The 13,360-nt window shown below is 34.9% G+C and overlaps 1 protein-coding gene across 2 annotated transcripts in view; it reads right to left on the bottom strand.

Annotated features, from left to right (window-relative positions):
• Positions 1 to 13,360, bottom strand: part of STRN (striatin) — a 110,325-nt gene that overhangs the window by 44,993 nt on the left and 51,972 nt on the right. For both annotated transcript variants that reach the window (XM_073214353.1, XM_017670165.3), the window contains exons 4-6: positions 6,499 to 6,577; positions 4,125 to 4,292; positions 2,027 to 2,162 (exon numbers count right to left, since the gene is read on the bottom strand). In XM_073214353.1, coding sequence (XP_073070454.1) covers positions 2,027 to 2,162; positions 4,125 to 4,292; positions 6,499 to 6,577 — 383 coding nt within the window. The remainder of the gene's footprint in view (positions 1 to 2,026; positions 2,163 to 4,124; positions 4,293 to 6,498; positions 6,578 to 13,360) is intronic.

Genomic DNA, 13,360 nt, shown 5'->3' with positions numbered 1-13,360 from the left:
TTATTTCCTAAAATAAGGATAGACATTTACAGCATATCCCAATCTACCAGGTAGCAAATCTATCAAACAAAAAAAGCAAGATAAATCTAACAAATTGTGAAGAGAAAGTCAAGCTGAAGGTGTATTATTCTGTAAGTATTTATAAGCCATATACTAATAATCTGTTCTAATTTTTCCTGGGTAGCCAGACTAATGTAGAGAAATGTCTCTGAAGAGTTATACCAACAGAAGACACTGATCTTCAAGTTGTACATACAAATGCTTTGCTTATCTACTTCTTTTACCCCATAGGCTTGATTGCTCCATTCTCCTCACCCTGATGTGACACCAGACATAATTCAGAGGGGCCATCACCAATGTCTTATAGATAGAAAATTCTCGCAGATAGAGAATTCTTGGTCTGAAAGCCTGACAAAAAGGACAGGAAAAAATACAGAAGTATCTGGAACCTTAAATTGACAGTCTGAATGTACTACAAATATTAGTTATTACTAAATACAGTATTCAGTCACAAAACTAACTCCTTGGGGAATAAACTCTGTTTTTAGGTCTTATCTCCTCCATATGACCTTACAAAGAATAAAGATATGGTAATTTACAGATCACTGTCTATCCAATATCTCATTTACATAAATAAACAAAAACTCATGTTTTTAATGGTTATGCATAAAATAAAAATGAACTGTGGTCACCAAGAGAGTAGATTAGACATGGGAAGGGGTGGGGTTTACTGTAAGAGCACCTGTTTATCTCAGGTTCCGCTCCACTCCTACCTTCAATGAAGTACCAACCAACTTAAGAAATTAAAGCAAACACAAAGAAGTTATGGGTTGAACAGAGTATCAAGAAGATAAGAAAAAAGGATAGACTGTCACTTTGAAAACTGTCAGAAGAAGCATAACACCAACATGGGATTTTTTTTATACTATGATTAAAACTTTATATTGTGACTAAAAGGTAATGATTCTTAACCCTATTACTTTTTCCTCCTAAAGTGTCTGAATGTAGAGACTAAGTGTTACTGATGAATTTACCTTTCATAGAGTCTGAAATTGATCACTTTTCATATGTATGTATAATTTCAAGATCATTCTTACACTTAACTAAAGGTATGATGGTAAAGAAAAATAAGCTGCTTATAAAAAATATAAAAAATTATATAAAATAAATTTATTATAATCTCTATTTTACAAACTAGAAAACTAAGCCTGAAGGATTAAGAAGCACAAACAATCAGTGACAGACCTCATACTTAAACCTAGGGCTTTTGACTTTAGGTCCAGTCAGCTTTAGTATTACCTTGCTTTCCCCTTCCCTCTTCTTAAAAGAGGAAATGTATTTTCCTAAACAAAGCAAAGCACTCCCTCATCTCTTAAGAAAAGGAGGAGGAGGAAGAGAGAGAAGGGAGAAAAAGTAGGGAGAAAGAAAAGAAGTGGCGCGGGAGAGGGGTACCTTGAAGGGGACAGAATGGAGAAGGGAAGAGAAGGGAGAAGAAGCAACTCTTATTCCAGGAAACTACCATGGTAGTTTATATAGATCAAAACAAACTTATGAGACCAAAACAAAACTACAGAAGACCCTAAACAAAGTTGAAGAGATCTAGTGGAACAGTACTGAAAGTCTGTAAAGCTTGTCTACCAAAGCAACCCAGACAAGAGAGACAAAAACCACACGGATTCAAGTTGATGCCAGCCTCCATCAGGCACCGTAACGCATCTGTCAGATCTATTGTCTTAGAGCACCAGTAATGTGCACTGTTGTAACACACACATTTACCATATCCACCAGCCCTATATAAATGTTGAAATACTTAATGAATAAATAAGTCAAAGAGTGAAGACATTTAAGAGAAGCTGCTACCCTAAAAATATTCTTGAATTCTACCTCAATACTAAAAACTCTTTTAAAATCAAATCTCCCCAAATTCATGAAAAAAAAGTTAAAGGTTGAGGAGAAAAGACATGGGTTATATTTAAAGTATATAAAATGGCCCCTAAAATACTTGAATCTGAGTCATCCAACTAACCGTTGAAGTATCAATGGTGCTTTTCTCTCTTCCATCAATGTCATCATCTTCATCTTCATCACTAAAATCTGCAGCTGCACTTTCCAGGAATTTGAAATTATCCAGCACAGAGGCAGAATCTGTTAACTCGGATTTTCTGGGGTAAAACATGCACATCTTGTTTAGTTAATTTTTTGAACTCAACACAAGAACTAATCTGTAATACATTATACTAACTTCCATTTAGAATGTAAGTATGATCCCCGAAATCATATTAGGATTTACACTCTATTTTTTTAAATTAAGATATCATTGATATACAATCTTATGACGGTTTCACATAAGCAACATTGGATCTATAGTGATTCTTACCCATCACATTTTCATGGATGTTAACTGAAAAGCAATATAGGAAGTGGTTACTCTTTTAAAAGAATTTTGCAATCATATCTATTTAGATTAATGGTGATCTTATGTAAAGACTTCCCCCTCTTCATTCAGTATTATTTAATCTTTAAGTCAACCTTAACGTATTTCTTTTTAAAAACATTTTTCCTATTATCTCTGTCTCTATTTTTTAAAATTCTTTCCTTCTCTGCAACTCTTCTTCTGTCATGTAAGTTTTCATAACTGAGAAAGTAACTATTATGTCATTTTTCTCTGATGCAATCTTACATTTTTGCTAACAGCTGAAGAGTTGAAAAAAGCAAATGTGCACATGAAGTTACCAGAAACAATTTATTAGTCAAGTTAATATTACTACAAAACTTGATCTATTGGTGAGTAAACTATTAACCTCTTAGAAATGATTGACTTTTCAAATATGTAAGATTTTAATTTAGTTCCTTCAAAATAAATGCAGTGAACAATTTCCTACTGGCCAGAACAGGATGATTTTTTCTCTCCAGTTCATTCATTAGTAAATGTTTTACACAAGAAAGCATTTTCCTAAAAAAATTTAGCCACAGCTATAGCCCAAACTTTCAAAACAGATAAATCTTAAATTTCCAATCTGCTAAGAGTTGTTTTTATTTTTTCCACCATATTCTCTATTCCTGCATAACTCAGACAGATTCAGAATAACACCCCTGTCTGTCTCAAAAGACAGGATCAAGGCCAAAACACAAGACAACTAGAGTGGTCTTTTTCTGAATATGACTTAAGTTAACCCTTCAGGTGAAAATATAGCCAAGAATAATGTCAACATTGTCTATATCTACACAGAGAAACAATCTACATCTTATATTCCTTAAAACAAGTTAATGTATATTAATTATTAATGAATACATTTAAGAAGGCTCCAATATTCATTTATAGTCATTTTTCTGAATTTATCTAAATCTCATAATTTTTTGTTTATATTCCCAATAACAGAAACTATGTTCTCACTAGAACATGAACAGAATCCAATTAAAACCATTTTTCCAGTCTAAATATGCACCAACATAAAGTAACATCATATTTAGACTCGCACACAGAATCTTTGGCTTTTTATTTCTTTAAGAATGATGTCAAATTTTTTTCAATAAAGAATTCACTATATAACTATTCATGTTCATTTTAGGCAGAATTATATATAATTTTATGATACATTATACAAAAAGCAAAACAAATTTTCAAACAGCTATTGAATTCTTTATTCTTATTTTATCAATTATAAACATATACTTGAAATAGTAGGTATTTTTCAAAGGAAAGATGAGTTACAACATTATTAGGCAAACAAAGTGCCTAAGAAAAGGTTTAGTTCTAAACACTTTGAGATAATTATATGATTTCTGGGTCACCAGGAGTGAAATTTCATTCTAACAGATTTGAACTGAATTTCTAAGTAAGATCTTTTATGAATTTCTAATATTAATTGAGCTTCAAGATATTAAAATCTATATTAAATCCATAAATCTCAAATAAAAATATCTTAAATATCTAAAATAATCACAAATGATAACTCTAATCCCTATGTGTTACCTTCTACCAAGGGAAGGTTTTTTATTGAATTTTATTATAATTATTTCTGTAGCAGTATCTAAAAGTGCAAGTATCACAAGTATCAACCATAAATGAAAAATATTTAATAATGAAAGTTATAGCTAAAACATTTCTGAGAAAAAATACTTACCCAATCATTGCTGTCTCTTTAACTTCAGCCTCTGTGCCATTTATTACTGAGTCCTGATTTTTGTCATCGTCTCTGTCCGTGACTTCACTTGAAAAACCCAACAAGGCTCGCACTCGTTTAGATTTCACGTCTAGGATAGTATCTGTGTAACCCACCTCCTGTAGATACCTGTGTGTGAAGAGGATCCTCACAATTCAGTCATACTGGAATCAGTATTCTATAACTTAATATGTAAATAAAAGTATTTATTTAAATACATTGCCTGAATAAGACTTAACAGTACAGTACTATGCTAGTAAGACTTGCTAATAAATAATCTTCCAGCTGCAGATGGAGCTGTCTCTTGCAGTACCAGTCTCTATGGTCACTGAGAAAAATCAGAGAACTATACAATACACCATTCATCACACTTACCGTAAGAGGCTGTTCCTTGATATACCTAAAAGCACATTCTTTCTGCTAGGCAGGATTGGAGCAAACTTACTCTTAGATTCTACTGAATTACTATTTTTTTAATAGTAATTATTATAACCAGTAGTCTTTTTACATTTCTGATGTAAAGTATCTTTGGATCAACTGCTTGAGGTCTAGAAAGAATGTTTCTAGCATATATGATTTCCTCCATGACACATGACACACAAGAAGACAGTACTATATTCCAAAAAGTCACTTCAATGCAAGGAAGTTCCTATCCTGAGCAACTCTAAAATACAAGTAGACTGCAATTCAATTGTGGGATGTGGGATGCAATTGTGCACTGCAGGGGGTGTGTTACAGAGAGGCAGCAGCCCAGAGAAAAGAGAACAGACTTTGTATTGAGATTTAGACCTGGGTTTAAAGCCCATTTCTGCTACTTTCTTCCTGTGTGACTTTAATTCTCCTGATCCTCAGTTTTCTTTCCCCTGAAAACAACACATCCAGCCCACAGAAGGCACTCAGTATCTGTTAGCAACAAAGATGACTGAAAAGACCAAAAGGGTAGTGGCAGGAAAATGAAAAGGCAATAAGATGAAAGAGAAAACAAAGGTGGACAAGATGACCAGTCTAAGGTCAGTTTACTTCCAGAAAGGATGTTAATAGTTATTATAGCTCAAAAAGATATGTGACCAAAAGCGTATCCTATCAAATCAAGACACACATTCTTCAATCCTATCCAATATTTACAGAAAGGTTTTGATTAAAATTTGGATAATAAATTTCTAACTTTCCTGAATTTAATGAATTGTTCTTACAAATTAATATAAAGGTGTTGTTTTGGTTAACAAATAATCTTCCATACACATTCACTTTGGCAACAAAGTCACATTACAAGTAACTTTTAAAAACTCTTTCCCTAGACAAGTTGGCTTTACTAAATAGTTACTTCTTCATTCATTGATTAAAATGTCCCTTTGACTTTGAGGAGCAGATTATGAGTCTTCTGAAGTTTCTGAAAACACCTCTTGGAATGATAACCATTTCTCATTAAAAAACATACATATATCTTAAAAGATCAGTACTTTAAGAACAGTTATTTATAGAGAGAAATGCATCAATCATATTTAAGACCAAAGTGAGGGTACAAGTGAAAATACTTAAATATTAGTGAAATATCACTTCTTCTAACTTTGAGTAGATAAAAATAGGTATGAGGAGAGATTTTAATATTTTCTTCCCGTCATCAACAGGCACAGCTGGTGTGCATGACTTTGGAAACACAAGTTAGATTACTCAGAAGCAACCCTAAAAGTACAAACAGGTAGCAAACTTCATTTTCCTGAGGCACAAATCTGAATATCAGTTTCAAATGTGATATGTAAGGACCAGGCATTGAGCCAGTGAGTGGGGCTAGCCCACTACGTGACATCTGAAACACAACCCAACTTTTGTTTCCTCTTTATAGCCTCATATATACATTTTATAGGAGAAAGTATATGTTAGTATAGTATTTGCAAATTTGGGAAATTCAAGAACTTCTTTGATCTGTTTAAAATAGTTCCAAAACAATAACAATTACGTGTAAAGATTGCTTAGACATATTAAAACATGCATAAAAAATGTAAAGAAAAGAATAACTGTAAGGCTAGATAATTCTTTAAATTATAAATTTAAGTGTATAATAAAATTTAGGAGCTTAAAATTGTACTTTCTTTGATAAAGCTAAAATTATGCAAAAAATTTATTCTTGATAATTCTTATTAATATTTAATAAAAAATAAATTCCACCATAGGGGAAAAGGTGTTTAATATAAAAAAGGAACAGCAATTCAATTAAACTTTTTCATAGCAGCTGTATAATAATATAAGAGATAAGATAATTGAGTTGAACATGCAAAATACAAATAATCTCATAAAAATATGCTTCTCCTAATTAGGCTGATTGTGGGATACTCACTGTCTGAGTAGCTGTCGACCTTGTTTCCACATTAACTGGCTGTTTTGTTGTGGCTGCACCTCTGTTTCATTACCTTCATCTGCAAAACATTAAATCATAATAAAACTGACTTGTTTTATACAATAGAGGGCATACTGATTCATAAAAAATGTCCAATAAAAACTTATAATATGTAAAACTGCACCGTAAGGTATGTTTTAAGACAATGTAAATTGTTTTTATGTATAGTTTTCATAACAAAAGTAATATAAATTCATTATTGCTACTTGATTCCTCTGAGAGTCACAGAACTAAAATAAAGATTTCCTGTCTTTACAGTTTGAGAATTTTTCTCCAGGACAAAGACTTATACAAATCAAATAATACAGTCAAATAAAAGTATTATGAAGCACCCTATCAGAACTAGAACAAAATACCCCGGAATTATGGTAGAAAAGCCAGTTTGGTAAAAAGTTGTTAGGTAAGAAATAAGCTCAATATAAATCTATTTCCTTCACTAGTTACTAAATGACAACCTCAAGTATTCTTTAAAGACTTTCTTTGAATGAAGACCTCCTAAACCACGTAAAGCTTAAATTCATCATTTGATAGAAGCTGAATCCTTACAAGAAGGTGGCAAAACTAAAGGAGCCTTCTCTTGATACACCTGGACTAGAGATTTTCCAAGAATTTCTATACTATGGCTCAACTTTAAAAATACAAAAAAGTTCATGCTTTCCCTTGATAAAACTTCATCAAACTAAAAGAAACTGTGATCTTTATAGGATTTTATTCAAGTGGAGACATGAGAGAGACTGGTATTTGATACTCAGCATTTACTGTGTTCCAGATGCTGTGTTAAAAACATATATTTACTTCTTCTGATCTTTAGAACTTCAAAAGGCAGGTTAATACTATCCATGTTTAAAGTTTTACAGATTAACTGTAAGGTTCCTAAGTTAGAAATACAGTTGTAAGTGTTGACATAATGTCTAACTCCAGAATTCATATAATTTCCTCCACATGCTATCACTACAATGATGAGAAATACATAAATAAAAATAAGACTTAGATCTTGCATTTTCATTTTTCTCCTAAAATAACTAGGCCAAGCACTGTGATATAACAAAGAAATAGCAATAGAATAGATGGCAAGCAGGAAGATGAGGAGGATTAAGTTAACTCAAAAAGGAAGATTACTTTGGAATGACATTTTTTTTAAAAAGGGCAAAAACATTGTCTCAATACTTAGTAAAAAATGATACTGCTGGACCATCAGGGCCCTCCTCTGGAAGCCCAAAGGACCTGTACTATCAAAGTGATTATTTTGAACCCAGCTGTGTCCTTGCCCTTTTACAGCCCTTCCCTGGTTGTGGGTCATGAAAGGGGCCTTTAATCAGTGCACACACCAAAGGCCCAGAGGAGCAGGGAAACCCACCTTGTCCCACTCTCATTCTAAGTCTGAAAGGCCCACATCTGCCTCCTCTATCTGACGGGGTTCCCCTCCTATGCCTGTAGAGAGGGCTGGTCCTTCCCCTCAGTGCTGGCTCTCAGTCACAATGCCTCAAAAGACATGCAGCCTAGGCTAACAACAGACCCAACTGCTAATTTTTTCCTTTCATTTTGCTTTCTAAAAGCAGTTGTTATACTATTCATAACATTATATAGTTTAATTTCATGTCATTTTGGATCTTATATAAAAATGTGAGGATTTGGATTTTTTAAAGAATGCCTCTATTTTAGATAGACCCTTCTCATGTTACTATATAGTGAGTCCAACATATGCTTTAGAAGTAAAGACATTGACCATCACAAAAAAAACAAAAAAAAAAAACAATTTGCTGGTCCCCACCAGGGACCAGCAAATTACAGCATGCTGGTCAAATCTGGCATTTTTTTTTAATTCAACCATTTATTGAGAACTGGTTAAAATTAAGGCACTCTGAGCACTTGGTTTCCTCGAGGTTACAAGTTCCGCCTGTCCAAATGGCCTCGGACCAAGAAGGCCTTGCAGCGGCCCCAGGAGGGTCCCACTGGGTGAAGGATTGAATACACCTCCCCGAACAACCCCTGCCTCTTTTCAGCTTGGCAACCTCACTTCAGGCAGCGAAGTGGCCTACCACAGAACTACTGCACTGATGCGAGGTTCATTTAAGTCCATTACAAAGTATCCTTTATACATCAACAGTGGAAGTCGAAACTTGCAGGCTGCTATAAAATGCTTAGGAATGCTGTATAATACTTTGAATTGCTATGAAATGCCCAAGTCAGAGAAATAAAACCAGAAAATCTGTCAAAGGTTAGAATCTCAGTCTGAAAATTTCAGGATAGAGATGTCAATTCACATACAGAATTTAAAGAGTAATCAGTAAGTATGTCAAGTTGTCTGAATGTTTCCACTGACCCACAAATTCAGGAACTGTGTATATAACATAATATGTTCCAGTATATCCCTTCTTAAGTCAAGTGAGTAACCTGTACTTGCCAAGTATTACCATTTATACTGGCATTTCAAAAACTAAAAATTTCAGATGTGAGAGAACTTTTGAGGTCATCTAATTTTCCATCAAAATAGGCCTCAGTTCTTTCTATGCCATCCTCAGATACACTCAATGGCCTTGCCTATTTTGGCAGTGAGTAATATTATCAAAGTGTGGTACAGCCATTCAATGGACTACTACTCAACAAGAAATAAACTACTGATACATGCCAATGTGTGCGTATCAAATACTAACTGGGAGAAGCTAGAATCAAAAGGCTACATTCTGTATTGTTCTGGAATTCACATGACTTTTGGGAAAAGGCAAAACTAAGGTACAGAAAACAGGTCAGTTGTTGCAAGAGGATTAGAGTGGGGAGAGAGGAGTTCACTACAAAGGGCAGGAGTAATAAGATGGTATATGCTTATGAAAACACTAAAAAGGTGAGTTTTACTGTATGTAAATTATATCTCAACAAAAACTAAAGTAAGTCAAATCAAAGAAGAGTACATCCTCACCCTCTTTTTAAAAAAATATATTCTTATACTGAGATAAAAGCAGACTCTCTGGGCAATATGTGACATTAAAAAAAAGTATGAGGTTAAAAAAAAACTCTCGCACATGTGGACTTGATTTTTCCTACACTTCCTTATCCAGGAAAAATTCACAGTTCTCTCAATGCTTAGTAAGTAGTTATCAACTATTAGATTCACTCTTACCTTATCAAGTACAAAAAAGGGTATTATACAAAAGTGAGGGTTTTAAAGTGGAAAGGAGTTGAACTTCCTGGTAATAATAACAGTATTTGACTTGCACTTCCAGTCAGTTTTGAGTAACAGGGACCCAATTGACCCTCTGCTTGAAACAACCATAAAACAAAATAGGTGAAACAATGGTTGCAACACCAGACATCAGGCAGCAAGGGACAGCAGTCCCTGAGAGAAGGAAGCAAATAGGTGAGCCCTGCGACTGTTCCGGCTCACTGCCTGGGTAGTTTCCAGATCACAGCAGTGGGAGGGGGAACAAAAACAGTAGCTTAAGAATAGTTGAAAAGTTCAAAACTTCATTATAGTATAAACCCACAGACCTAAGAAATTCAACAAACCCCAAATAAAAGAAACACTGCACAGGGGGCTGGATACACCAGAGCATATCATAATAAAATTGCTTAAAACCAGTGATAAAGAAAAAACCTTGTAAGTAGCCAGAGAAAAAGGTCACATTCTATACAAAGGAACAAAAGACAAGGATGACAGAAGTTATCACCAGAAACAATGCAAGTAAGCAAAATGAAGACTTTTCAGACACACAAAAGCTGAACAATTTATTATCAGCAGCCCATATTAAAGGAAGTCCTTAAGGCAGATGGAAAATGATACTCAAAAATATGGACCCACATTATGACGAGCAATTAAAATATAGTTTTTATATTATTTAAATCTCTTTAAAAGAGAATTGACTGTTGAAACAAAAAATAATAATGTAGTGATGTATGGTTTATAACATACACAGAAGCAAAACATATGAAAACAACTGCACAAAGACAGAAGAGACATAAGGTTCTGATACTACACATGACGTGGTATATTATCATTTAAAGATAGACTGCAGTAAGTTAAAAACATGTATTATATATATCCAAAATAACCGCTAAAATAACGAAGGGTTCCAACTAATAAGTCAGCAAGAGAGAAAATGAAATCATAAAAAATACTAGATTAATCCAAAAGAAATATGGAACAGAGGAAAATGAAGCAAAAACCAGACAGAATAGAAAACAAATAGCAAAGGCGGTAGCTTTAACCCTAACTATATCAATAGTCAATATTAAATGTAAATGGTCTAAACATCTCAGTTAAAAGGCAGAATCTGTCATGTTAAATGTAAATATATAAGTATCTATCTTCTAATATTAAATAGGAGAAACTGAAATATGGAAGATAAATAGACTTTAACATAACCTGGAGCGATATTCTCCTAAAGTAGAATTGTGAAGGTCTGAGGGTGGAACAAAACAAAACCAAAAAAAAGTCAGAGAGCATACTAATTTTTTGTGGGAAATGTTTCAGAAAATGTCTCAATTATCAGTTTTAAACAGTAAATAGACAAAAGAACAAAGAACAGAAAAATCCCTGCTTCTTTAAGGTTTACCCTATTTGGATATATCACTTTCTGCCCTCTCCTAGTCACTGTCCTTATCACTGTCATCTACAAATCCACTGATAATGCTCCTACCCAGGCTAGCATGCTTCCTCTGCAACCAAACTTTTACATCAACCTGAGTGAATTCAGTATTCATGTGGGTCACCCACTTAAGACACTACTACCCTCTCTAGCTGCCATACCTCAGACTGATTTTATCATTATGAAAAACAGTCACAGATGCAAACTTTTTCTCTGAGCATATCCTTCAGGCTCAACATTCCCAAATTTAGCTACAGCCTTACACCAGGGACCCGCAAATTACAGTATGCTGGTCAAATCTGGCATTCCATGCTCATTTTGTATTGTGGCTGCTTTCATGTTATAATGGCAGAGTTGAGTGTCTGCAACAGAGAACATATGGTCTGCAAAGCCCAAATATTACTACCTGGCTCTAAAAGAAAAATCTTGCTCAACTGCTCTAGATCATAAGCCTATCCCCCTACTTCTGTTTTTTTTTACCCATTAGGTTCCTATTGTCTTCACTTCCTTCTCTCTCTAGTTTTATTTCAGTCTATCACTTCAACCATTCTTTGGCCAATGTCAATTTTTTTGCCCCCATGTCTCTTCATGAATTCAGTGAATTCAACTACTATTTTCATTCTTTTACCCAGTGCCAAGTGTGCAGACCAGTGCTTCTATATAATCTCATGATCACTCACCTCAACTAAACCCTTAGCTTTTCTCAATCCTACTTAGTTCTTAGTTTGTCCTCCTGTTCAATATTATGTAAACCTCTACTTTTCTTAGCCCTCTGACATACTTAGCAGATAATTCTGTCTCATACATAAAGTTATCATATTAACTACCCACCACTAAACTGAAACCCAAACCTACAAACCCATCACCTAGCTTCCTACATTCTCTTGGTAACAATAAAAGACATGCTCTTCCTGACATTCTTTCCCCACCTACCTTCAGAATCCAATCCCTATCACTTATTCAGATACCTTCCTATTTTGAGTATCTCTATTCTCTCCCTTTTATTTGCACCTCTTCTATCGTACACACACATACACACACACACAAACTTCCTTAACCCCATGTCCTTTCAGCTGTTAACCTCTAATCCTCTCCTTCACCATCACAACCTAAGCTTCCTAAAAGTTGGCCACACCTCATCTTCATTTTCCTCTTATGACTTTGTTTCTGCCTTCATCTCTCCCCTACAACTGCCCTTAATACAGTTCTCAGAGAGCTGTGTGTCACAGCTGTCCTAGAGACACTCTTCGGCCCTCTAGGCACTAATCAGTAGTGCTGAAGGGTCCTTACTGCTCTTGGTTTCCACTGGTCTTCCTCCTACCATAAGATCATCCTTATCAATTTCCTTTTCAGGTTTCTATTCTACCAGGTTTTTTTTTGTTATCTTTAATCTACACTTACATGAAGAATATTATGTTTACTAGGCTCTCCCCTATACCAGGTCCCCCCTATAAACCAGTTCACAGTCACTGTCTATCAGCATAGCAAAATGTTGTAGAATCACTACTTGTCCTCTCTGTGTTGTACAGCCCTCCCCTTTCTCCTCCCCCTCTATGCATGCTAATCTTAGTACCCCCTTTCTTCTTCCCCCACCTTATCCCTCCCTGCCCACCCATCCTCCCCGGTCCCTTTCCCTTTGGTACCTATTAGTCCATTTTTGGGTTCTGTAATTCCGCTGCTGTTTTGTTCCTATCTACCAGGTTCTTAAATACTGCTGTTCCTTATGACTACATTTTAGGTCTTCGTCTCACTCTGCATAAGGTCCCTGGGTGAGCTCTTCCACTCCAATGGCCTTGAGTGCCATCAGTATTACACACTAATACCTCTCCAGTCTCTACACCCAACTCTCTACTAGCCATCTTCAATTGACTACCTAATAAATAAGTTGAAAAGCAAACCCACCACCTTCTAAACCTACTTCTGGTCTAGTTCTTTATGCTGGAGGTATGGTGGTCATCTTTGAGTGTCCTTTTTGTTCACCTCTTACATCCAAACAAGAACTAATTCCTGCAGATTTTACTTCCAAAATATTTCCTGAACACACCCACTTCAACTCCATTCTTAGCACCCTTATTAAGGTAGCCTTCATCATTGACCCAGAGGCTATAATAGTCCTCTAGCCAATCTCTCCATCTCCAATTCTGCTCTTTTCTAATCCTTCTTCCAGATTGCTCTGTGTGATCTAAGAATAAATCTGATCACAAGGGCCCTAATTAAGA

The sequence above is a fragment of the Manis javanica genome, chromosome 1 (genome assembly GCF_040802235.1).
Source record: "Manis javanica isolate MJ-LG chromosome 1, MJ_LKY, whole genome shotgun sequence".
Lineage (NCBI taxonomy): Eukaryota > Metazoa > Chordata > Mammalia > Pholidota > Manidae > Manis > Manis javanica.
Note: the sequence above shows the minus strand (reverse complement) of the source record. Positions and strands in the feature narration are given on the sequence as shown.